The sequence below is a fragment of the Lygodium microphyllum genome, chromosome 24 (genome assembly GCF_053477565.2).
Source record: "Lygodium microphyllum isolate KBCC chromosome 24, Lygodium_microphyllum_v1.1.10, whole genome shotgun sequence".
In the NCBI taxonomy this organism is placed as follows: domain Eukaryota; kingdom Viridiplantae; phylum Streptophyta; class Polypodiopsida; order Schizaeales; family Lygodiaceae; genus Lygodium; species Lygodium microphyllum.
In genome coordinates, this window is record NC_141158.1 from 9,651,794 (window position 1) to 9,675,965 (window position 24,172).

Genomic DNA, 24,172 nt, shown 5'->3' on the forward strand with positions numbered 1-24,172 from the left:
GACTTCAGGTGACTTGTCTGACTTGCAGAGTTGCAGACTTATGTGACTTGCAGAGTTTGTAGACTTGCAAAACTTGGTTGCTTTATGTAACTTGCAGAACTTCGACTTGAGAAACTTGCAGAACTTGAACTTTGCAGACTTGCAAGATTGAGAAGCTTAAGTGACTTGGAACTTAAGTGATTAAGCTTATGAGCTTAATCAATGAAAAACGACGAAATCATGGGGGGGGGGAAGGGGAGGGGCATTTTTCAACGCGGCGGAATTTTCAGAACATCCTCTGAGGCGCCGAGTTAAATTCGTGAAGCTTAAAGCTTCTTTAAGCTTTAATATTAAGCTTAATACTAATGAAAGTTTTCTTAGCTATGGAGTCTTATCTCTGTTTGAAGATGACTTGAAGAAGAAGAGATAGGAGTGGTCCTCCGCCTCTGCAAGCTGGTCCTTCGCAGTCTAATGATGGAAACAGAGGTTCTTAACCACCAAGAATCCGCCTATATCGACCGTTCACGACGAGATTGACCGTAGAGCCCGATCGTTCCAAGAGCTTCACCTTCGCTCAAGATGGGTAGCGATTGGAAGCTCTTGATCTCAGCTTCGCTCTGATACCACTGGTGCGCAGATCGGATAATGTACGCTCACATAGTGAATGCCGGAAGGTCCCAAGAACAATAGAACTCTACTTTTTGCACAAAATTCAATGTAAAAAGCATGAATGACATGAACAAGAGACCAATTGGGTGCAATCTCTCCCCATGCCTTGTGTGAGCGCTCCACAAAGCATGTATTTTATGTATTAATCATCTTCAAGCTCAAATAATAGCCCAAATTACAAAATAGCAAGCTTTTAGCTTTTGAGTTTGCTTTAACACAAAATAGGAATAAAGCTAGTGGACGGTGCCCAAAGAGTCTGGCATGCTCAATACAATGTCCAAGTAGAAATAACATAGTCGTGCGCCCATGTGCATATAAAATAATAATAAATATCCAACGCCTCAATAAATAGGCGCGACAAAATATAGACGCCATACCTAAGGTATGCGCCCATCAAAATATAAGTAATAAATCGAATACTCGCTATCCTCCAATGCTTTCCTTTGCCACTACTACTATCTCTACACATCAACTGAAGCATTCACAATCGTTAGTAAAATAATACAATTAAACCGATAAAAGTGAATACCTAGCAGTCTTCAGCTACATAAATAAATCAATTGGTTAGAAATCAATCCTAACCTTAATTTATTACGAGTGCGCACTCTAAACTCATAAACGTTTATTAATTTAATATGCATTTTGCAGAATCACCCACTATGGAATCACCCATGTACACACTAAATTAATGAAACGCCCGAAAAGGACAGGCGTCCCCATCAACTTCTCGCACAAAGAATCCACTTTGTGTATGAGCCCCGGTCATCAAAGTTTACGAAATCCACCATAAAACCTCACGGAATCCACCATGGTACGGAATCCACCGTGAAATATGCCTCCTGGCATCACATAAGCATGTAATGGATTGAATCTGAACTTGATTATAGTTGCCTTTACATTCTTTCTCTAAATGGATTACATGGATTAATTGAACATGAACTATAAATATTATATATTTTTTAATATGTTGACCTTAATCGTGGTTAATACATTAAAAAATAACAAAAAAAACCATTACTTGATCACACATGTCAACATTAGATGGGATGTGAGGAGTGCATGCCACAACATTTACAAGGGAGAGAAGATAACTTTGTGTGTATGTGTGTGTTGTAAATTCTTAATACAATGTCCCATTATGGAAAGAAATGAGTATTTTTTCTATTTATAAGTTCAAAATCAAGCTATCAAGATGAGCTCACTAAGACGAGAGAGAGAGAGAGAGAGAGAGAGAGAGAGAGAGAGAGAGAGAGTGAGTGTGTGTGTGTGTGTGTGTAAGTGTGTGTGTGATGGCTGAAAACATGACAAAGGATGTTGAATATGAACGTAAATACTTCTTTTTGTGATAAAATGCTTGCAAGAATAGCCTGGACAAGGAATTAAGGAATCTAGTGTTTTTTGCTTAAAAAACTAGTAGCATCGCTTATGGGATGGGCAAAAGTGTCGTTTATGAGACAAAACCCTTAGGTGTCTTATAAGCAACACCTCTCATCACGTAAGTAATGCCATCACAAGGGCTTGCTTAAGCCATGAAATAAATCAACACTTGTAGCGACCGTGTTTTTGTCTTTTTTCTTGTAGTGTGATTTAGTTTGCCACCTATGAAACAAAGGCCATGATAACAAGAAGGAAATAATTTCTTGTATCTCTACAACCACCTATAGTGTTATGACACTCCTAATAGAACTGCTCGAGCCTTTAGGCTAATGTAAATGAAATAGAAGAGCTATCAATTGTGATATAGAACCAAGAGAAAATAGAAGCATATGAATCAATGCTACATACCTTAAGGATACAATCTCAATAAGTAGTAGACCACACGGTTCTTTATTTGTATTTTTTCAATAAAAAGAACCAAAAAAGGGAAAGGAGGCATAGACTCCACCTTAGATAGGAGCACCACACTTCCACTGCACCTAGGGGTTCTCAAGTTAGAAGCATCGGCTAGCTTGCTTGGACAACGTATCACCAAGAGATCTTCACTTCACAAATAAAACTTTGCATTTATAACTAGGTCCTTAAGTAAGGGACAACATTCTAGATTCACTAGGATTCGAGCCATCTCCTAGTTACACTTATACATGCATCAATCTGCACAAATAAAGTAGACACACCCCTTAAGAAGAGCATAGCTGTCTTGTAGGCTTTATGAAGAATCCATTGAAGACCCCTTAACATTAGTGGCCTCTACATTGTCATTCCATGATCTATATTTTCTTCTTCTATGAAGCTATCATTTAACTCCAAGTAGCCAACACTCTCCTTCTTAGAGCTTTAGCCTTTCCATTCAACTTCTACTAGTATACCATCCAACCTCAACTTCAGCATCATCCATCCCAACTTCACCCACAATCCTATATTGACAGTACCCATTCCTCCTCTATCAAAGCTTCTTCATCTAATAATCCCAACATTTCATATCTTCAATACAAGCTCCGATTTTTTGAGGGAATATTTTGGTCAAACTCCCTTAGAGGGCATTTTCAAGACATCAAATTTTTCCTAATGTGAATGCCATGAGACTTGGTGCTCATCTAGGAGAACGGGTAAATGTTAACAAAAATTAAGAATGATACACAAGATCACACAAAGAACACATCATGATATTTGATGGTTATTTCTAGGAATTACTATCAACAATGTGCAATGAGGAAATCATCTTGAGCTAGGGGGTGAACTGAGTTTTTCCTAACTTCTATGTTTGTTGAAATCAAGGCACCTACGTGTGCATGACATGCAGGTAGATCACGGAGCATAGTTTATCAAGGTACTGGGACCACCACGATATAAGATAGGTAAGCACTCACTACACCCCAAGCATCAAATCATTCCATGGTTTGTAATGGTAGATTGTGGTTCATTGTTAGGTTTTCTATGTAAGTTGGCTAGGTGAGAGATAGCCATGTGACTTGGTATGTCATGCCCTTGAAATAATAAGGGTTGTGTCCAACAATTTCGATGGTGAGCTCATGTAGCATAATAAGAGGATATTGCTTTATGCTAAATAATTGAAGATTTAGATGAGAATGTGCGCTTTAATGTATTTTTTAGAGGTCCAAGTCCCCTTGAATTAATCCATAATAACACATTTTGGATGGAGTGCATTGCCCAATCTAAAATGCATTTTCCATAATAAAAATCTATATTACTATTAACAAGAGGTTATTTATTTGCCTTGCCACGTGTCAGAAAAGGGCAATACCTCCACAATGTTCCACTTTTGCTAAGTGTCAGAAAAAGAAGAAGCTACCTAGTGTTAAATACGAATAATGTTAAGTAATGAAACATTATTTCTTATATTAATTAATAAGTATAATATTTAAATATTGTTTATATCAATATAAGCTAAGTAAGAAACCGTTATTATCTTAGTTATATGTATCCTAATTAAACATTATTACGAGCATAAATAAAATTTACCATATGATAATTGATATACACATGTTAATTGTAATATGTTAATTATAATATTTTATTTAAAATGTGCTAACTAGGCAAGTCATGTTTCCATATCATAAAAAGTTTTTTTTTTCTTTCCTCTGTGTTTAAATGAAGAAAAAAAAATATTTGCATATGAGAGAGAGAGAGAGAGAGAGAGGTCCCACCAACTGAAAATATATTAATAAATATTTATTAAAATTAATAATAATGTTTACTTAATATATGTATAATTATTATAACTAACATTTTATTATTACTTTTTAAACTAATATTATTAATATCAAGGCTACAACTTAATACTCTATATATAAGACATGTAAGTTTTTTTATTAAAATTAATTAGAGCAAAGCTTTAGGGTCTCTCAAAGTTAGTTTCTTTATGCCTTGCCTACCCATTGCGAACCATAGAATCAAAGTATGATACCTTTGTGTAAAGCCTTTTGCCACATGAAGATTGTCTTAGGATGCAAAGTGCCCTAATTGTTATTGACACTCGGTACAAAGCACCAACCTAACATTGACACTTTGCAATCACATTGCAAAAAAGTACCAAAGGATTTGTTAAAGCGTCCAATCCTTTTTTATCTATCACTAGTACTTCATGTCATGTTTATTTGGTCTCTCTGCTCGCAAGACATTGATCCATTTGCTTTACTAAAACCTAGAGTCAACTCGCCTCATGGTGCTAGAAGAGAAAGTAGAGTAGAAACTGTCATTTAGAACACATGCATGTGCGCATGAGAGAGAGAGAGAGAGAGAGAGAGAGAGAGAGAGACTTGACAAAAGCTCACATCTCCATCCACCACCGATCGTGAAGTGCAAGGCTATGCCATAGCAAATTATATATTCTACGGATTGGAACACAACCACCCCTACAATTTTTGAGAAGATGCTTAACATACGTTTGCTTTATCTTGATTTTGCTTGCTTAGTAATCACCTGCTTGGGTTTTGAGAGAGAGAGAGAGAGAGAGAGAGAGAGGCGGGGCCTTGCCTTCTATATTTTGCTTGCAAGAAGAGGACTGGTGTTTTCCGAGTCACGCAGAGCTCCAGCTACTATCTTTTTCCAGAACCAGTGTTGCTCCCAAAGATGGACTGTGCTATCTATGGACAGCCCTTTAGTTTCTGGGAGGAGGAAGTACACGAATGCAGATGCCAGAGCGATTATCACAGCAAAGAAAAAGAAGCTCCCATATTTCATGGCACATAGCATTGACAGGAAAGCTTGTGCAATCAGGAAGGTAAACAGCAAGTTTGTGCACACTACTATGCTTTGAGCTGCTGATCTTATTCGGAGAGGGAATAACTCACTTGGTATCAGCCATCCCATAGGGCCCCATGACCATGCAAACCCAAAGACAAACAGGCACACCATTACCACCGTTATGATTGCTCCAACCTCAGAGAGGCTCCCGGTGTCTTCAAGCCCAAGTCCAAGCACCACACCAATTACGACCTGCAACAATGAAGAATCGAAACAATTACAACTACACCAATTACAATCTGCAAAAATGAAGAATTCAAATAATGTCAAAAGCCTTAATGAATGGCATGGATGTTGCATCTCTTTTAATCCGTTATCAAAATCACTAGTAGCAGCCAATGACGATGAGCATTTTAAAGGCTGAGAGTGTGGGATGACAAATTGATGTTGTATTTTTGTTACATTTAAAGAGAGGAATGGGTATGACCAAGATGGCCAATGCAGAACATACCTGGGCAACAAACATCAGAGCTCCGGCTGATAGTAGTAACAGTCTCCGCCCAGCTTTGTCAACCAACAGGCAAGATATAAAAGTTGCAATTACATTTATCACCCCTGTGATCACAGCTGAATACAATGCTGCATCACTTCCAAACCCCAGGGTCTGGAATAGAACAGGGGAGTAGAACATGATGGCATTGATCCCACTGAATTGCTGGAAAAACTGAAGCACAACAGCAATCACCAGTTGGGGTAAATTCTGTCTCTGCAACATGCTCCTGAAAGGGTGCTTTACCCCTGCTGCAATTTCACTTGCTTTGACCATCTCTTCGAACTCACTGTCCACGTCATCAATACCCCTCACTTTCTGCAGTATAAGTCGGCCCTCTTCCAAGAGACCGCGCTCGACAAGACTGTTAGGTGTCTCCACCAGCAGCAAACAGCCCAATGTCAAAAGGATAGCTGGTGCACCACCTACGCCAAAAGAAATATGCCATCCCCAAGAGTCAAGCTTTTGAGCTCCATAGTTAACTAAATTGGCCATAAGAATACCGGTTGCTACATTCAACTGGAACATAATGCTCAAGCCCCCTCGTAGCTTCACGGGTGCCATTTCAGAGAGATAAATTGGAGCAGCCTGTAAAAAGAACAGTACAAGATTTGTCAACATGCCAAAAGCCAGAGAGCATTTTGCTCAAGTTTAGACTGAATTGTTTAAACTCTAAAAACAAACCTTGTAGCTGGCTATATGCAGGCACAACATAATAAAGAAACTACTTGGGCTATAGTAGTAGCTCAGTTCAACATTCAAGACAATAATAGTAACTCGGTTCAGCATTTAAGTTCTCACCTCATTGCTATGGAGAACAGGAGCAGTTTGGGCAGCACTTTTGGGGAGTCACCAGCTCAGGGCAGGCCGTATAATACTTTCTTAATGCAATCAACCTTTTCCAGCAGCAGTTGGCTAGTTGACATGATCCATTTTTAAATTAATTTTCCCTATTTAGGGAGGACCTTCCCCAGCTCACATTCACTTGTATTTTTGTGCAGATTGAGAGAGAGTCCTACAGCTGGATATTCCTCACAGCCCTTAGAATTACTGCCTTCTGTATTCAACATACATTCACTGCAGCCTTTAGTGTTTTTTGTTCTCTTTCTCTCTCTCTCTTCTTTCCATGCTCACTTCTTTATTTCAGTCCGTCCATCCGCTTCTGCATTCGCTGCACTCTAACATGGTATTAGAGCAACATTGAACGGCTGATAGATTGGGGTAGATTTGAAGAGGAGATTTCAACACGAGACCAAGGTCGAATTTTCAGCATTCGAGTGCGAGCAAGAGGGCTGCACATGGACACAAGGCTGGCGTGAGCAAAGATGCGTGGGAAAGGAGACTAATTTGTTGTTTTCGTGCAGGAATTGCTGTCAAGGAGGAAAGGCTGCATTTTCAGCCTTTTTGCAGCAAACTTGAGATTTTAATTGCATTCGTTCAAGTGATCATGTCCTCCAATGCTGATATGGAGATTTAGGCTATTATGGATTGGAGGGTCCCGGGCCTACCAGCTCTTTACAAGATCAAAAGCTTGAAGGGGACAACTACTGCATTTGATGGGTGATGATGTTAGCCATTTTGGAGTCTTATGATTTGGTAGAGGTTGTAACCAAGCCTATTGATCGTCTAATGATCAATGCCTCTTCCATCCTTCCTCAGGAGAAAGAAGCATAGTTGGCGAAGGTACAATCCCACTGGGATAAGCCAAATGCCCACATTCCCTTGTTCGTCTTTCTCTCTTGCACACCAATCATGATTGCTCATATCCAAGCATTTGACCAATGTTCATGAGATATGGCTGGAATTAGACCAACTCTAAAATAGGATTACTGTCATGAAGAGTACATCTTTAGAGATGCAAATGCCAACTTCAAACCCGAACAAGTCTGCTTCCAAACATGGAAATATGAACAAGCTTTAGCAATTACAAATGTATGTTCAAAATGCCAACACTCCCATTACTGCTAAGCATATGGTGATTACTTTGTTGTCACAGCGGCCTCCTAGATTGAATGCATTCTATTCCTCCTTGATTGACTCTAGGTGGACAAAGAGCCTCCAATGGGAGAGGCTAGTTGGGTCTTGGACCAAGAGGAGCAATTGAAGGGTCTCAATCTTCAAAAATCTAAGAATCTTACAGGTCAAGCTTCCCAAAAGGAGGAGGAGGAGGAGGAGAATGATGAGGGGGACTCATGATCTTGGCGTATTTTATCTAGCAGGTGCAAGTGGTCCAACTTTCGTGTTATGAGGCTGAACAAACTCAACTAGGTTGGTAATGTTGATCACATACAATCGACTCTACAGGCTATTATGTTCTTCTAGGTACAGATGCCATTTCTTGGAGTAGCAAGTAGCAACCTACAATTGCCCTTTCATCTACAAGGGTTGAGTATTGCATGGTTTGTTCTACCACTTGTGAGACCATTTGGCTTCAAAGGTGGTTGAAGGAGCTTGGCTATTCATAGACAGGGGCTACTACACTACTATGTGACCATGAGAGTTTTATAGCCTTGGCACGAAATCCCGTATTTCATGCGAGGATGAAGCATATTGCGATATAGTATCACTTCATGAGAAGATCTTGAACAGGACCATTGATGGGGAGTATTGTAAGATAGAGGAAAATGTGGTAGATTGTTTACCAAGGCATTTTCTCAATATGTTCTTCATCATAGCATCTCAGATCCCATTGCCTTATGCCGCGCCCATGATCCTAGAGGGGGTATTAGAGATTTGGCCACCTCCTAGACGGGCATACGTATGGTCAAGGCAGATTAGGGAAGTTTATTCAGCACCCCCTTGTACAAGAGTAGTCCATGCAACAATATTGGGCAGCGATCAAGACATTTCGTACAATGTGGGCAGGCTGAGCAAATGTGCCATGTGGTAGACAACAATTTGCACAGCATTCTTTTATACAGTCGGCATATTCCAACAGTAGTCAGCCTATTCCAGCAGCAGTTAACCATTTTTAGACTGGCTGACCTGATCTATTTTTAAATTATTTTTTCCCTGTTCAGGGCACACCTGCCCCTGGTCACATTCACTTGTGTTTTTGTGCAGATTAAGAGAGAGTTCTCCAGCTGGATAATCCTCACAGCCCTTTGTACGTACAGCCTTTTGTATTCAGCATACATTTTCTGTAGTCTTCAACATTCTCCTCTGTGTGTGTGTGTGTGTGTGTCCACTTCTTTCTTTCAGTCTGGTCATATGCTTCCACATTTGCTACACTTTGACAGTCTAGTCCAAGGCTAATAGAATAATAACTCTGGGTAGTCTGGTTATACTACTGGATATGAAGTGATCATGTCTCCTCTATTGAGTTTGAAACAGAAAATCATGTCACTGCTGACACGTGTAAGGCCACTTCTAAACAAAACACAAGGCAAGACAAGTCATGGATGCTAGGAAGATAAGATGGCTGGTATACAGATTTCCACATGACTCTGCATAAACAAGATTCTAATGTTTAATATCCCTAGGGTTATGTGAAGATATGGTAGGTTTTGCACTAAGAAAACATAGAATGTATGAACAAAACTAAAACACAATAATCCAGACAAAAATGCAAAGAGGGAAGAATAGAATCAGATGAAACAAAATGATGGTTAACGTAAATGAATGTTCGTTGACATTGCTCGAAGGCAAAGTTGTCCGACATCCGTTGGCTCTAGTGGAAGCAAGCTAAGAGGTGTGTTGGAGCATGATATCCATTAAAAATGGACCTTGAGTGCTGAAAATGACCAGTCGGACCCGAGGGATAATGGAGAAGTGGGCAGATAGCAAAAACACAGCTTGCAGGCAAGCATTGGAGGAACATGCTTCCTTCAGGAGCTAGCAGTGTGACTGATCAGGCGTGAAAATGCAGCTGTCCAAGATAAGGATAAACATGGCAGAAGCTGAGAATAGCCTATCAGGTGCTAGGGCAGTCAAGGCACCTGTGCAACACACATCAAACAGGCAGGTGAGGGCTGAATCTATGAAAATGCGCAGTCTGAGTGGTCGTCGTGGAGCAGTAGAAGTTGTCATCAGCAGCTGGGCTGAAAACGCAGAAGGTAGAACCCAAGAGAAGAGTATGTGGCAGTTACAGATCATCATGTTAGGGGCTGAAGAAGGTGACAACAAGCAGGCAATCAAGTTGGCAACCACAGGATGAGGTAGATTGGATAGGCAGGATGAAATGGGATGCAGATGACTATGCATATAATCTATTTATAGATGGGAAACTAGCCAAAGTTTGGGGAGTGGGTTATGGGACATAGTCATTAAGGTTTGAGCTTTGGGGCTGTTTAAATGAGCTAATTACGTTTAATATATGATGTATCTTTTTTACCTTAACACCCCCTCTCAGGCCCAAAGCTTGAACCAAGAGGGATTGCCAGGCATAGCTTATTCCTTTTTACCCTGAGAAGTCCCACCCAAAGTAGCAAGACCATCAGTCAAGGCATAGCTTATTCCTTTTTACCCTGAGAAGTCCCACCCAAAGTAGCAAGACCATCAGTCAATGTGTGCATGTTGGCTTACCCAAGAATCTACCAAGACTATAGAGATGATAGTTATCTTCCCTTAGGAGTCCATTGGGCTGCCCCAGAGAGGTCAAGGTATTCGATGAAAGCTGCCACTGGCCTAGCAAAATCTACAAAGGTAATGTAAAACCACTTCAAACTTTTTGTTTTTGCATCTTCTTTTATGAGATTGTCTTCACTAGGGGGGGGGGGGTCCACTTGCCCAAGTGTCCTTTTAAAAAGATGATGATCATGCCATGCAAAGGGTAAGTATAACAAGGAAGGGATGATGATGTTGGGGACAAAAAGACAATGCCGAAACCTTTAGGATACCAAATGAAGGGTAGAAACCACCTCTTAACCATGAATGTCCATGCCAAAGGAGGAGGGAGTCTAATGTCCATCTTGTGTGGTGAAACATCCACGTAGGATTCAACCTACACATGAGACATGACACAAGCTATATCCACGAACCAACTCTTAACCATGGATGTCCATGCCAAAGGAGGAGGGAGAGTCTGATGTCTATCTTGTTTAGTGAAACATCCACCTACGATCCAACCTACACACGAGATATGATACAAGCTATATGCACGAAAATCGACATCAAACCCCGGGGGGGGGGGGGGGGGGGTGTGCAGGGGGCGGGCAGGGGTCCACTTGCCCAAGTGTCCTTTTAAAAAGATGATGATCATGCCATGCAAAGGGTAAGTATAACAAGGAAGGGATGTTGATGTTGGGGAAAAAAAGACAATGCCAAAACTTGTAGCATACCAGATGAAGGGTAGAAACCACCTCTTAACCATGAATGTCCATGCCAAAGGAGGAGGGAGAGTCTAATGTCCGTCTTGTGAGGTGAAACATCCATGTAGGCTCCAACCTACACACGAGACATGACACAAGCTATATCCATGAACATACACGATCCACCTCTTAACCATGGATGTCCATGCCAAAGGAGGAGGGAGAGTCTGATGTCCATCTTGTTTAGTGAAACATCCCCCTACGATCCAACCTACACACAAGACATGATACAAGCTATATGCACAAGCATACAAGAACTCGACATCAGACTTACCTCCTATAGAGCCAAACAAGCTCACCCCACAGGCTGGGAACTAGCAACACTCCAAGATTATGTACAATAGTGTCTCCAGTCCTATAAATAGGACTCAATTGCCCTAACCCCAAAGTATCCTTAGAGCATTCGCACTAAGTCACTTCATAACCACTGTGACCAATGCTAGTACCACATATCCGGCTATTCCAAGACGTAACACTTTCCTAGTTATGAATGGTTGCTCTTCTTAGCAATATCCTTAGGAACTTCCTCAATCGGAATTATTAGTTCATGTTGTCCTAGTCATTCTTTTAAACGATTCACGTGGAACACAAGATGAACTCAAATCTTCTTATAGGATATGCTATTTATCTTCTTGGTAGTCACAAAAGTGTCACAGTAGCTTGAAGATAATTTATAGTACTTTCCCATAGTCATGAATCAGAGTCCTTTGGGACTTTAAGGTAAACCCACATGCCCTCATAGAGCTCTCGAAGAGTATGGTATTGGTTGGCATAAAGCATGGCATGATCCTGGCCCTATCAATGTTTAACCTTGCAATCATCAAGGTCTCTTGTATGATGTGCAGAAAGTTGACCAAGGATTGCATCTTTACCTCCTTGGGCTCGATGTCAATCGATGGCTTTGGCTCATAATCGTACATAAGCATGAATCGGCTATAACCAGTATCTGAATACTTAGCATTATTATAAAAAAACTCTATATGAGGAAGCTAATGCTCCTAGTCAGATTGTCCATGAGAGACATATGTAGGCAGCATATCCTTCATATTTTGATTTGTCATTTCAGTTGCCCATCAATCTCAAGATGCTCTGAGGACAATATTGACAATTGAGTTTCCAATTTTTGAAAAATTGTGTGCCAGAAATAGCCAATGAACTTTGGGTCTCAATCACTGATGATTATTTCATCAGGCAAACCATAAAGCCTATAAAGATGTCGAACAAAGAGACTAGTCAACTTGTGGCTTTTCATGGTCGTCTTTCCACGAATGAATCAAGCCGTTTTCATCAATCGGTCGATCACAATCCAAATTGCATCATGACCTCGATTTGTATGAGGTAGTCCTACTACAAAATCCATGGAAATACTACTCCACTTATTGTCAGGAATTTGTAAAGGATATAACATCCCAGCTTGTTTGTGTTGTTAAGCCTTATTTAGCTGATACTCTACTCACACATGTAAGGCTCAACCAAAGTCTTTATCTGTGGCCAGTAAAAGTAGCAAAAAAGGCTTAGATCTGGTGTATACCAAGGTGTCGCGCACTCAGCATATCATGATATTGTCAAAAGTGGATGCAACAATGAAAGCGTATACATATGCTTACATAGACTACTAAACACAAGACAGAGAGAAAATAAGAACACTACAAAAGAAAAGAACTCAGAAGAATACTCAAGAAATAGAATCCATATACCAAGATGTGAGACAGTACAGAGCCAATGTGAGTCACTGGATATGAAGGCATTGGCAATGGCTCCTCTCTCCAATTAGGACCTTCATGTGATGAATACAATGACCGAGGAGGAGGAGTACAATATATAGACAATAAATATGCCATAAACAAGAGCTGATTGGTCTGCATTAAATGCTGGCCCACTGGCATAAAATGCCCTAAAATGCCACAAATAAAGCTCAATAAAATTGCCTAAAATATCTAGCACATGCCAAGCCTAGTCTATCATGCACAGACTTACACATGAGCTGACATATCTGTTAACATCCTCTCTCAGATCTTGAGTGAACTGACACAATACAATATACAATGATAATGTCCCATCATAGTACATACAACAATGTCCATCAGAGTAGAACCATGGATAATCAAGCAGTGGGTACACAAGCTACCACCAGGGTGCCTTGGATAGTATCTGAGATTCTGATGGCAATGTCAATCGTACGAACTTTTGAAAATAGAGAAGAATCAAAGTAGCTCTCAATGTCTGTCAACAATGTCTCGAAGTAACATACAAGACCATCCTGTCAAAAATGCCTCCAACCATATGTGACCAAGGATTCCCTGTCTTTGGCCAAACCACCAAAGTGTCCCCTCATGTGAGCATAGACTAGGAGCCAATCCCACTCTCTATCAAATACTAGCCCATCATAAACCTAGATATCAATCCTAGCTCTAGGATTTGGATCTGTCATACTTCAATCAATGTGTGAGGGATGTCCCATTCTCGAACTTGTGCACTAGTATACCTATATGGATGAGGTTCACCTACCCCATCTCACACCCCCTCTTTGGCATTGGAGAGTCGTGATGAGGGATGACTACATCACCTGTAATAGAAAGCAACAAAGGAAGGGGCAACCAAGCTCTTCCCTGTATCTAAAGACACGGATCCCTTCTGCGCCTTTTGGTCTTCGTCTGGTCCGAAGGATCTGAATTAGAGTTTGAGAAAGAGAGTGACTTAGCATAAGAGTTTGGATCCTACTACTTCTTCTTCTTCTTCTCCTTTTTCTTTCTCGAAGCTGCTAACTCTTTACAATCCATCTGCAAGTGTCCCTTCTTACCACAGTGATAACATTGGGCCTTTGACTTATTCCTATCACCCCTCTCTAAACCTGCAAGAGTCTCGCCATAACATGTATAATGAGACGGAAGCTTTCCCTGTAGACACAAAGATGCCTCATAATCAAGCAGCATGGATGACATATAGGTAAAGCTCATAGGTGTCAAGGATCTCAACACCCTCAAAGCATTGGCCACTCCATCAAACTTAGGGGAAAGCTTGTAGAGTACCGTCCCCACAAGATGTGCTTTTGGAAGAGCAGATTGTATGTGTCGAATTTGATCTTGAGCCTGTGTAACACGGAGCAAAAATGAATGAATAGTATCCTTAGGCTTAAACTTCATCTGTTGGAACTGTACATAAAGTGTCACTGCACGCATGGTGGAAGGTGCCTTGTACAACATTTGAAGCATTGACCATACTTCTCAAGATGTCTTGTAGGAGATAACCGCCAGTAGAACTTCTTTAGAAATATGTCAAAGAAGAGCAGAATAGGCATGCACATCATCCGTATCCCATGTAAGCACAGCTTCCTCATGAGTGTCCTCATCAAAATCTTCTCGAATCGAAAAAGGACGCTGAGGACATGGAATAGCTCCATAAACAATGTACCATGACTGCTTCTGCACGAACCAGGCTTTCATAATAGCATTCCAAGTTAGATAGTCAGGGCCATGTAACTTATCATCCGTAGAAGTGCACGGAGGAACCATCGGGAGAGGATAGGAGGAGAAGATAGAGGATAGAAGGTGAACAGAGAGAAAATACAACCAAACCAATAGCAAAGACTGCACAAAATGAGAGTTCATATGTGTCAAGAATCGCGTGGTGGAGGGGGTTGCTCAAGATGCTGCGCCGAACACACACAGAATGCACAAGGAGAAGCTCACTCAAGAGACAAGAAGAGAGATGGAGGCCAAAACGTTTTCTTGCTGATTTCTTCTTCTTCTTCCACACTCTTTACAATGTACACAAAGTATAGATAAGATACAACATAAAAGGAAAGTGGCCTACTAAGTCAAACAATGCATAACCGACTACACTAGTCGACTAGCGCTATAACTATGCCAGCTGTAAATAGGTGTAACAACCTGAATATAATAAGTAATGAGTCAGTGGCCATGTGAGAGTCATAATGACCACTGACGTGCTAAGTGTAGACGTGTGGACCCATCTAACCAGGCGGTCCATCATCCATGTCCACATGTGTTGAGCTTGCCATCTCAACACTCCCCCTCAAGCTCAACTGCATCTCTGCAACTCCAAGTAAGCTTCGAAACTTTTGAAGCTTCTCTGTACCCAATGCCTTCGTGAAGATATCAGCTATCTGATCCTGTGTGCTGACATACACCAAGTCAATCTCACCTGCTAGTACCTTCTCTCTCACAAAGTGGTAGTGTACCTCAATATGTTTTGTCCTGGCATGGAACACAGGGTTCCTAGCCAATTGTATACTGCTCATGTTGTCACAATAAATGACAACTGGACCTTCCACCTGCACATCCAAATCAGCCAGTAACTTTTGCAGCCATACTACCTCACATGCTGCAACAGCAGCACCTCTATACTCAGCCTCTGTACTCGACAAAGCAACTGTAGATTGCTTTTTGCTGCTCCAAGCAACTGCTGAACTACCAAGAGAGAACATGTATCCGCTGGTAGATCGTCTATCAGACATACTACCAGCCCAATCTGCATCTGTGTATCCAAACACCTGTACGTCTGTACCTGCCTCATAGAAAAGCCCATAATGTAATGTGGACTTCACATATCTCAATATGCGTCTCACTGCATCCAAATGTGGCTTTCTAGGTACTTGCATAAACTGACTCACAAGACCAACAGCATAGCTCAAGTCTGGCCTTGTAATGGTCATGTAGATCAAACTCCCCACTATCCTCCTGAACATAGTAGGGTCTTCTATCTCATCCCCAACATCAGCACTCAGCTTTACATTCTGCTCCAACGGGACTGAAAGTGGTTTGCATGCAGTCATACCATACTTGGACAACATATCCAAGCCATACTGTCTTTGGAACAGCCATATACCATCATCACATCTGATCACCTCAATGCCAAGGAAGTACCTTAGCTCACCTAAATCCTTCATCTCAAACTTCATCTTCAAATAGCCCTTGACTTCAGCAATCCCACTATCACTATCACCTGTAATAATCAAGTCATCCACATAGATGACTATGATGACCAAACCTGCATCTCCCTTTCTCACATAAAGTGAGTGATCAGCATCAGAAACATAAAAGCCAATATTGACAAGATACTCTCTGATCTTGTCAGACCATGCTCTTGGTGCTTGCTTGAGCCCATAGAGTGCCTTCTTCAACCTGCACACATACGTGGGATGCTCTAAATCTTCATAACCTGCTGGCTGATCCATATACACTTCTTCCTGCAAATCACCATGCAAGAAGGCATTCTTTACATCCATTTGCTGCAACCTCCAACCTTTGGCTGCTGCCAAAGCAATCACACATCTGACAGTTGCCATCCTAGCAACTGGACTGAAGGTTTCATCATAATCTATGCCATATGTTTGGGCATAGCCTTTTGTAACCAGCCTAGCTTTGTACCTGCTAATAGAACCATCTGCATTGTGCTTAATCTTATAAACCCACTTATATCCAATAGCTTTCTTTCCCTTTGGCAATGATACTAGATCCCAAGTCTTATTGGCCTCTAATGCAGCCATCTCCTCATCCATTGCTGCATCCCAATGAACATGACCAACAGCCTCCTCAAAACATGTGGACTCAACATCCTCAACTAGTTTCACCATATAAGCATAATGGTGAGCTGCATAACCCTCAAAACCAAATCTTTTAACAGGGTATCTCACCCTGCTAGACTTGCGTACCACTGGATCACTCAATGGAGTTTTTGCATTAACACGTGCTCTCTGCACACCTAGAGTCCTCACTGAAGGAATGCCAAGCTCATCATCCAAGCTCTCTGAGCCATTGGAGTCTCCATCAAGAACTGCATCAATGCCTTCTGACACTTTATTCTTTCCTTTGTCTTTACCTATAGTGCTACTAGATGCACTCGAAGATGTAGAGGTACTCCTTAGTCTCCCAGACCAAGGACTACCAGATGATGTCTCTGGTCCACTAAGAGTTCGTGATTCTTGCATTTCAGCCTGCACATGAGTGTCATGATCATCATCAACATCCAATGCATCACCACTAGATGCATACCAACTGCTCATTTCATCAAAGATGACATCCTTGCTCACTCTGAACTTACATGTGACAGGGTTGTAACAGCGATACCCTTTTTGCTCTAAAGAGTATCCAATAAAGATACACTTTTCAGCCTTTGGATCCAGTTTCTTCCGCAACTCATCTGGCACATGAACATACGCAATGCAGCCAAATACTTTCAAATGTGAAACATCAGGCTTCTTACCTGTAAAACATTCTTCGGGGGTCATACCATGAACTGCAGCTGTGGGAGTTCTGTTCATAATATAAACAGCAGTATGAACAGCCTCAGACCAAAAATGCTTAGGCATATTCTTTTCAGCCATCAAGGCGCGTGCAACTTCTGCAATATGCCTGTTTTTCCTTTCTGCAACCCTATTTTGCTGTGGGGTATACCTGCATGTGAACTGTCTCTTTATCCCATGAGACCTCAGAAAATCACTGAACTCATTTGAGAGGTACTCTCCCCCTCCATCTGACCTCAGGCACTTTACTTTCAAGCCTGTTTCTCTTTCAACTGCAGCCTTGAAAGTTCTAAAGTGCTCAAAAGCTTCACTCTTTTCCTTCATAAAATATACCCACAGCTTTCTAGAACAATCATCAATGAATCTGACAAAGTATGAACTGCCTCCAAGAGATACATTTTGTGTAGGCCCCCAAATGTCTGTATGCACAACATCAAGGATATTTCTGCTTACATCTCTGTCATGTGAAAAGGATTGTCTTGCCTGCTTACCAAACTGACATGCTTCACATACCTTCTGAAATTCTGCAACTTTAAATGTAGGCAAACCTGTAACCAACCCTTTGGACTGCATTAATTTCAGCCTTTGTACATTTGCATGTCCAATGCGTTTGTGCCAAATTTCAATGTCTGCAACAACACCTTTTCCTTTGGCATACATAGCCGCATTCATAGTAGGAATTCCAGCATCTAGAGTGAACATACGTCCAACTCTACTTCCCTTTGCTACCAACCTGCACTTGTCATTGAAGTCTTCTACAAAGCAGCCCTTTGCATTAAATCTGACTTGCAGCCCTTGCTCTACCATTTGACCGACTGACACCAAGTTCTTTGTAATAGATGGTACATGTAATACATCTGAAAGACTCTTTGCCTTACCATCATGCAAGGACAAGGGAACTTTTCCAATGTGTGAAATTGGGTGGCATGAGTCATCATCCGTCTGCACATAACCTGCATTCTGCAAATCCTGCATCTCTCCAAACCATTCTGCATGGTTGGTCATATGATTGGATGCACCTGAATCAACATACCAAACATCTTCATGTGTTCCATTTCCTGTAACAGCATTCAGCATATGTTGCATAACGAACAAACGTTCATTTTTGTCTTCATTATGTCGTGAAGACGATGCATAGTTTCCTTGCTGCAACTTACCACTGCGGATATCATCTCTCTTAGCATAACATTGGGCTGCAATATGACCTATTTTGCCACAGTAGTGGCACACAATACCAGAGTTGTTAGAACCTCTGTTCTGCCATCCACCTCTTCCTCTAAAGCTCCCCCTGCCTCTAAAGTTACCACGACCTCCTGAAACCTGCATATCGCCAAATTGCTGATTCAATCTATTTTGCTGGTTGTCACTACCACGTCCTGTACCACGGCCTCTTGAAGAGAACCTGCCACGTCCCCTTCCAGAACTAGAGTAGAAAGCTTGGACCTGTTCACCACTTCTTTCAGATGTCTTACTCTGCATGTTGATCTCTTCAGTGATCATAAGGGAGACCAATTCATCGAAATCTGGAAATGGCTTTCTGACATATACGGAAGTTACAAAAGACTTCCAAGCCTTTTCATTGTTAAGTCCACCCAAGGTAGACGACACCAAATCATCATCATCGGGCATTGCATCAATCGCTGCCAATGCATCTGCAATGCTCCTTACCTTCAATGCATACTCATTGATAGACATCTTCCCTTTCTTCAATGTATTCAACTCTTGCTTGAGTTGAATCTTTCGTGCCTTTGTATTTACAGAAAACATACTTTCAAGTATGGTCCAAGCTGCATATGCATTCTCTGCATTTCTAATGTGTCCCAACATATTATTGTCAATTACTGCAGACAACCAATACATGACCTTCTTGTCTTTTGCATTCCATTCCTTTCGTGCCTTTATCTCTTCTGCAGTTGGAGGATCACTCACCTCCGACTCCTTTTCTTCACCTGAAACGAACTCGTAGAGGCCTTTTCCAATAAGAAAGTTCGTGACACGGAACTTCCATGAAGGGTAGTTGTTCTTGTCAAGCTTCTCAATGATGGGGCTTCCACTGTTCTCTGCCATTATCACAAGAATAATACCAAACAGCAAGCAAATCTTCTGCAATCCTCGACCTGTAATGCACAACAATACACTAGACAGCCTTTTTCACTGTTTGCTCAACAATACATGCAATCTGCAACCTGTTTGCAGATAAACCTCGTGTTTACTCACTGGTAAACACCTTTAATCTTACAGATCTGAAATCTGTAACCTACGTACTCACTGTCGGTCGATACAGCTGAAGTCACAGTGTACCCTGAAACTGCTGTCCGCAACCTTGCGGCTCTAAAACGGGCCCTGAAACGGCCTCAAATGCCCAAAATCTCTGTGGGAAAGGCCTTAAGGGCTTATCTGCACAATACACAGCGCTCTTCGCGCACACCAAATCTCACTGCAATCTGAGATTTTTGCTCTGCCCTGCTTCCGGTGCCTCCACAGGCGCTATCCAAGAGAAGGAGTGGAAGAATGGGAGAGATTCTTACCCGTAGCTTGCTTGCTCGAACCTTGCTTCTTCTCCTTCACTTCAACCTTCGAAATCAGCCTCTCTCAATGGCGCGGCTCTGATACCATGTCAAGAATCGCGTGGTGGAGGGGGTTGCTCAAGATGCTGCGCCGAACACACACACAATGCACAAGGAGAAGCTCACTCAAGAGACAAGAAGAGAGATGGAGGCCAAAACGTTTTCTTGCTGATTTCTTCTTCTTCTTCCACACTCTTTACAATGTACACAAAGTATAGATAAGATACAACATAAAAGGAAAGTGGCCTACTAAGTCAAACAATGCATAACCGACTACACTAGTCGACTGGCGCTATAACTATGCCAGCTGTAAATAGGTGTAACAACCTGAATATAATAAGTAATGAGTCAGTGGCCATGTGAGAGTCATAATGACCACTGACGTGCTAAGTGTAGACGTGTGGACCCATCTAACCAGGCGGTCCATCATCCATGTCCACATGTGTTGAGCTTGCCATCTCAACAATATGCAGTGGAAACCAAAATCTGATCAGAAGATGAGGGAGACTGCTGCAAGAAGTTGAAAATACAGCCAAAAAATGTCCAAAACAGCAAAAATGACCTGTACACACAGTTGCTCAGGCAACAGTCAAGGTCAGAAAACCAAAACACAGGCTAAATTAAGCAATAAATGCAGCAAACTGACGAAAACAGGGCTGAATGCTGACATAGGCTGAAAATGCAAATTCATGGGCAGTAAACGCAGGCTGCAGTAGACAGCTGACAGGCTAGAAGTAATCAGCAGCAGGTTGCCTGATTAAAGGAGGTATTACAGACCTGTAATCAATAGAAAAACATCAGCAGGAGCATAGATCCTGCAACTTGATACCATGTGAGAAGTGGATGCAGCAATGAAAGTATATATGTATGCTAAAATAGACTGCTGAACACAAGACAGGAACACAAGACAGAGAGAAAAGAAGAACATTCCAAAAGGCAAGAAATCAAAAGAATGCTTGGGAAATGGAATCCATATACCAAGACATGAGACAGTATAGAACCAATGTGAGTCACTGGCTATGAAGGCATTGGCACTGGCTCCTCTCTCCAATCACGACCTCCAGGTGATGAATACAATGACTGAGGAGAAGGAGCACAATATGTAGGCAATAAATATGCCATAAACAGCATTTGGTCGGCCAATATTAAATGCTGACCAATTGGCATAAAAGGCCCTAAAATGCCACAAAAAAGCACAATAAAAACGTCTAAAATAGGTAGGTAAGGAAGGATCTATGCTTTTCGTAAGTGCAGTCTACACTAAACTAGGTCCTTGCAAGTTAGATAACCATATCCAGATGATTCTACAACCTTTCCTACTTTTTTTAAAAAAAACAAGTAAAATGTGGTTGATTATATTACTCAAAAAAAAAAGATTACAACGAAATGCTCATGCTCGACAAACTAGTTGGAGCTGGTGCAAGGTCATAAATACATCATGTGTACAAGCCTCTCAAGGTGGTATGGGGGCAAGAAGCCATGTTGGGGGGGGAGGGGGTGTATCGCCATCTGGGGCTGCCTGCCTGCATCAAGAAGAACAAGTCTTGGCCACCCCAGGTGCGTATGAAGTGAAAACGGAGCTCCTGACGAGCTCAAGACTCGCCCTGCACCTACTCCTATCAGCCGCGGAGGGAGTGGATGATGGAGGTCAGGAGCTTTGCCAAAGTCGCCTGTACTAAAGGTCTCTCCCCACCAAAAACCTCCTGACAACGCGCCTTCCAGATGTGCCATCCAATAAGACTACCTACGATCTCCCATACCTCAAAGCGGTCTGTTGTGGGCTCTAGTACCTGGTAGATGGGTAGAGCCTCCAAGCCGACCACTGTGTACGACCCAGCCTCAATGATGAAGATTGTTTCCTGCATCCCACCCTCATACAAAAGGTGACAGCCCTGGCTGACTGCCTGCCAGTAGAAAGCTCCCCACGAGATACATCCAAGGTTGGGTGCTAGACGGGGTGCTAGACGGACCCTTTCCTACTTTCAAGTATCTCCCCATGAGATACATCCAAGGCGGGACCCTTTCCTACTTAAATGTAGCCTCTCAAGTATCTCCTCAAAGGTATAGTACTTTCCAATCTGGCATACAATCTCTTCTAAAACACTAATTACTGAAACAAAAGCATGTGCTAGACAAATAATGGCAGACTGAGGTGCAACTGTAACTTTAAAATCTTACAATACCTGGCCTTGGAGTGCAAGGGCCGCATCTGATGCTGATAGTTCATCTCAAAATAGCACACACACTTTTCTGGTGCATGGACAAATCCTCAACCTAGTGGCCATCTAAAAAGCTGGTAGTAAAATTCAGTCAAGAGAAAGCTTGTTTACACAAGCACACAAGCTGACCATCGAACAGGTATATTCAGGAATTATTCATGCTACATTAAACCATTATTAAAACTGTTGGGAGATAGGCTATGTATAGCAGCTTCCTGTAATGTGGGGCATTGGTAAAAAATTTAACAGTTAATATGTGTGAAATTGAGGACTCAGGAGTTCTGTACATTATGCAAACCCCACATGGTTTCCTCTGCACATTTGTGTGAAATCTCGCCTCAAACAATGGAGAAGGACATACTTGGAGCAAGATGGAATACCTGATTTCCAAAACCAACACCGCATCCTAGCATTACTCGGCCAAGCATAAGCAATGTTAGATTTTGAGCTGATGATGTCAACACAACGCCCACTATATACATGCAGCCAGCTATAAGCATTGTTGGCCTGCGCCCAAGCTTCTGTGTTGTCCATGATGCTACAAATGTTGATACCAATCCTGCTATATATAGTGAAGACGTGAAAGCTTGCAAAAGATCGTCGCTGAATTTGCAATAGTTGCTCTCATAAGCTTCTAGTTTCTTCTCATAAACAGATGGAAAGAAGTAGATCAGGAAACTGTCCATGGATGCCACTCCACCTGTACCACATTCATGTCCTGGTATGATTAGCTCAGGAATTTGCCCGTGCTGTTTACAGTCTTTCTGAGCATAATGTGCAGTCTTAAAATTTACATCTAACCAGTTTAATATGCAGAAGATTTACCCGATATGCCAATGCAGTAGCCAAACATCAAGCCAGCACTTGCAGCCATGATGCATGATGTGACCACATAAAATGTCACCTTTTCTGTTACAGCCGGTGTGCTGCCGTCTGATCCCCTGCCCATATCTTACAAATCTTGCAGCTTGCTAACATGGCCAAAAAACAAAGCAAAAAAATCAGTCTATGATCTCCCGAATTAACCACATATACACTGGTTATCCTTCTTTTTAAAAAAGACTCCATTGGCATTGAAGAGCTTTTCTACAGAATTATAAGAGTCCGAAATCTAGCGACAGACGCTAATTCCAAGCAGCTTTTCTAATCTGTAGTCTAAACTCCATGATCACAAATGCTAATTACTGATGAACCCACGAACGGATTGGATTGATAAACCAATTTGAGTTACGATGACTAATTGGAATGCATTGGATTGATCAATTCGTTAAGATATTTTTCCTCTAGTTATATTTATCGAACTGCAACGTGTGCGTTGACTTGAAGTGAATTGGAGGCATGAATCAGTACACCTGAGCTTTGGAGGCGGTATTGTGGCCGAATAGTCCAGAGATGGAAGTCTCCCTTTCCTCCCAACCCCCCGCGTCCCCTCTCGCTCTCTCTCTCTCTCTCGCATCTGGAATAGTAGTGTAGCTAGCCTGTCGTCGGTAGCACAATCGATGGAGCATGCAAAAAAAGGAAAGGCTGATCTAATTTGAGAATCAAAAAAGCCACCCAAATGGCAAAGCCAAATCCATCTGACGTCAGCACCGCCGATCACCACATGTGACGTGGCATTGGTCTCCTCTTAGGATTCAGCAATCCCATTTGCAACAAAACGCCATCGCTGATTCGCTAATCCTCTCCCCTCCCCACAACTTTGAAAGAAAAGGCGGGTCTTGTTTATGCTGAGAAAAATCTTTCTCAATTCTTTGAAAGAAGGAAATAAATCTTCAAGTTTCTCAAGTTAAATTATCTTTTTTTAATTTATATTCAATAGAGGATACTTCTTTCTCAGATGATGATGAAAAGAATTTACATCCTCTTCCTCAAAGTTTTTCTCCTGAACCCCCCTCCAACCTAGGGCCAAAACAAAACAAAAAACCTTATTTTTTGGTCTAGGAAATTTAACTTACCTTAATGCAAACAAA

The 24,172-nt window shown here is 41.6% G+C and overlaps 1 protein-coding gene across 2 annotated transcripts; it reads right to left on the reverse strand.

Annotated features, from left to right (window-relative positions):
- Positions 1-4,619: 4,619 nt before the first annotated feature.
- Positions 4,620-23,879, reverse strand: LOC148014832 (sugar transport protein MST4-like). Of its 2 annotated transcripts, none has more exons than XM_087665477.1 (5): positions 23,555-23,879; positions 23,107-23,173; positions 22,583-22,902; positions 5,804-6,430; positions 4,620-5,544 (listed from the first exon to the last, which is right to left on the reverse strand). In XM_087665477.1, the coding sequence occupies exons 1-5, from the start codon at positions 23,708-23,710 to the stop codon at positions 5,086-5,088; spliced, it is 1,629 nt and encodes a 542-aa protein (XP_087521603.1). In that variant the 5' UTR covers positions 23,711-23,879; the 3' UTR covers positions 4,620-5,085. The 2 variants fall into 2 exon arrangements, with proteins under 2 accessions (XP_087521603.1, XP_087521604.1); XM_087665478.1 differs by having other exon boundaries at positions 4,635-5,544; positions 23,028-23,173; positions 23,555-23,690.
- Positions 23,880-24,172: the final 293 nt, after the last annotated feature.

What these genes read in the sequence shown, in the direction of transcription:
- LOC148014832 (XM_087665477.1), bottom strand. Translation starts at nt 23,710, where the DNA reads ATGCTCCATCGATTGTGCTACCGACGACAGGCTAGCTACACTACTATT. An exon ending in ATACCGCCTCCAAAGCTCAG is followed by an intron (nt 23,174 to 23,554) that starts GTGTACTGATTC and finishes TGGCCATGTTAG; the next exon opens with CAAGCTGCAAGATTTGTAAG. An exon ending in CTCTGATGTTTGTTGCCCAG is followed by an intron (nt 5,545 to 5,803) that starts GTATGTTCTGCA and finishes TCATTGTTGCAG; the next exon opens with GTCGTAATTGGTGTGGTGCT.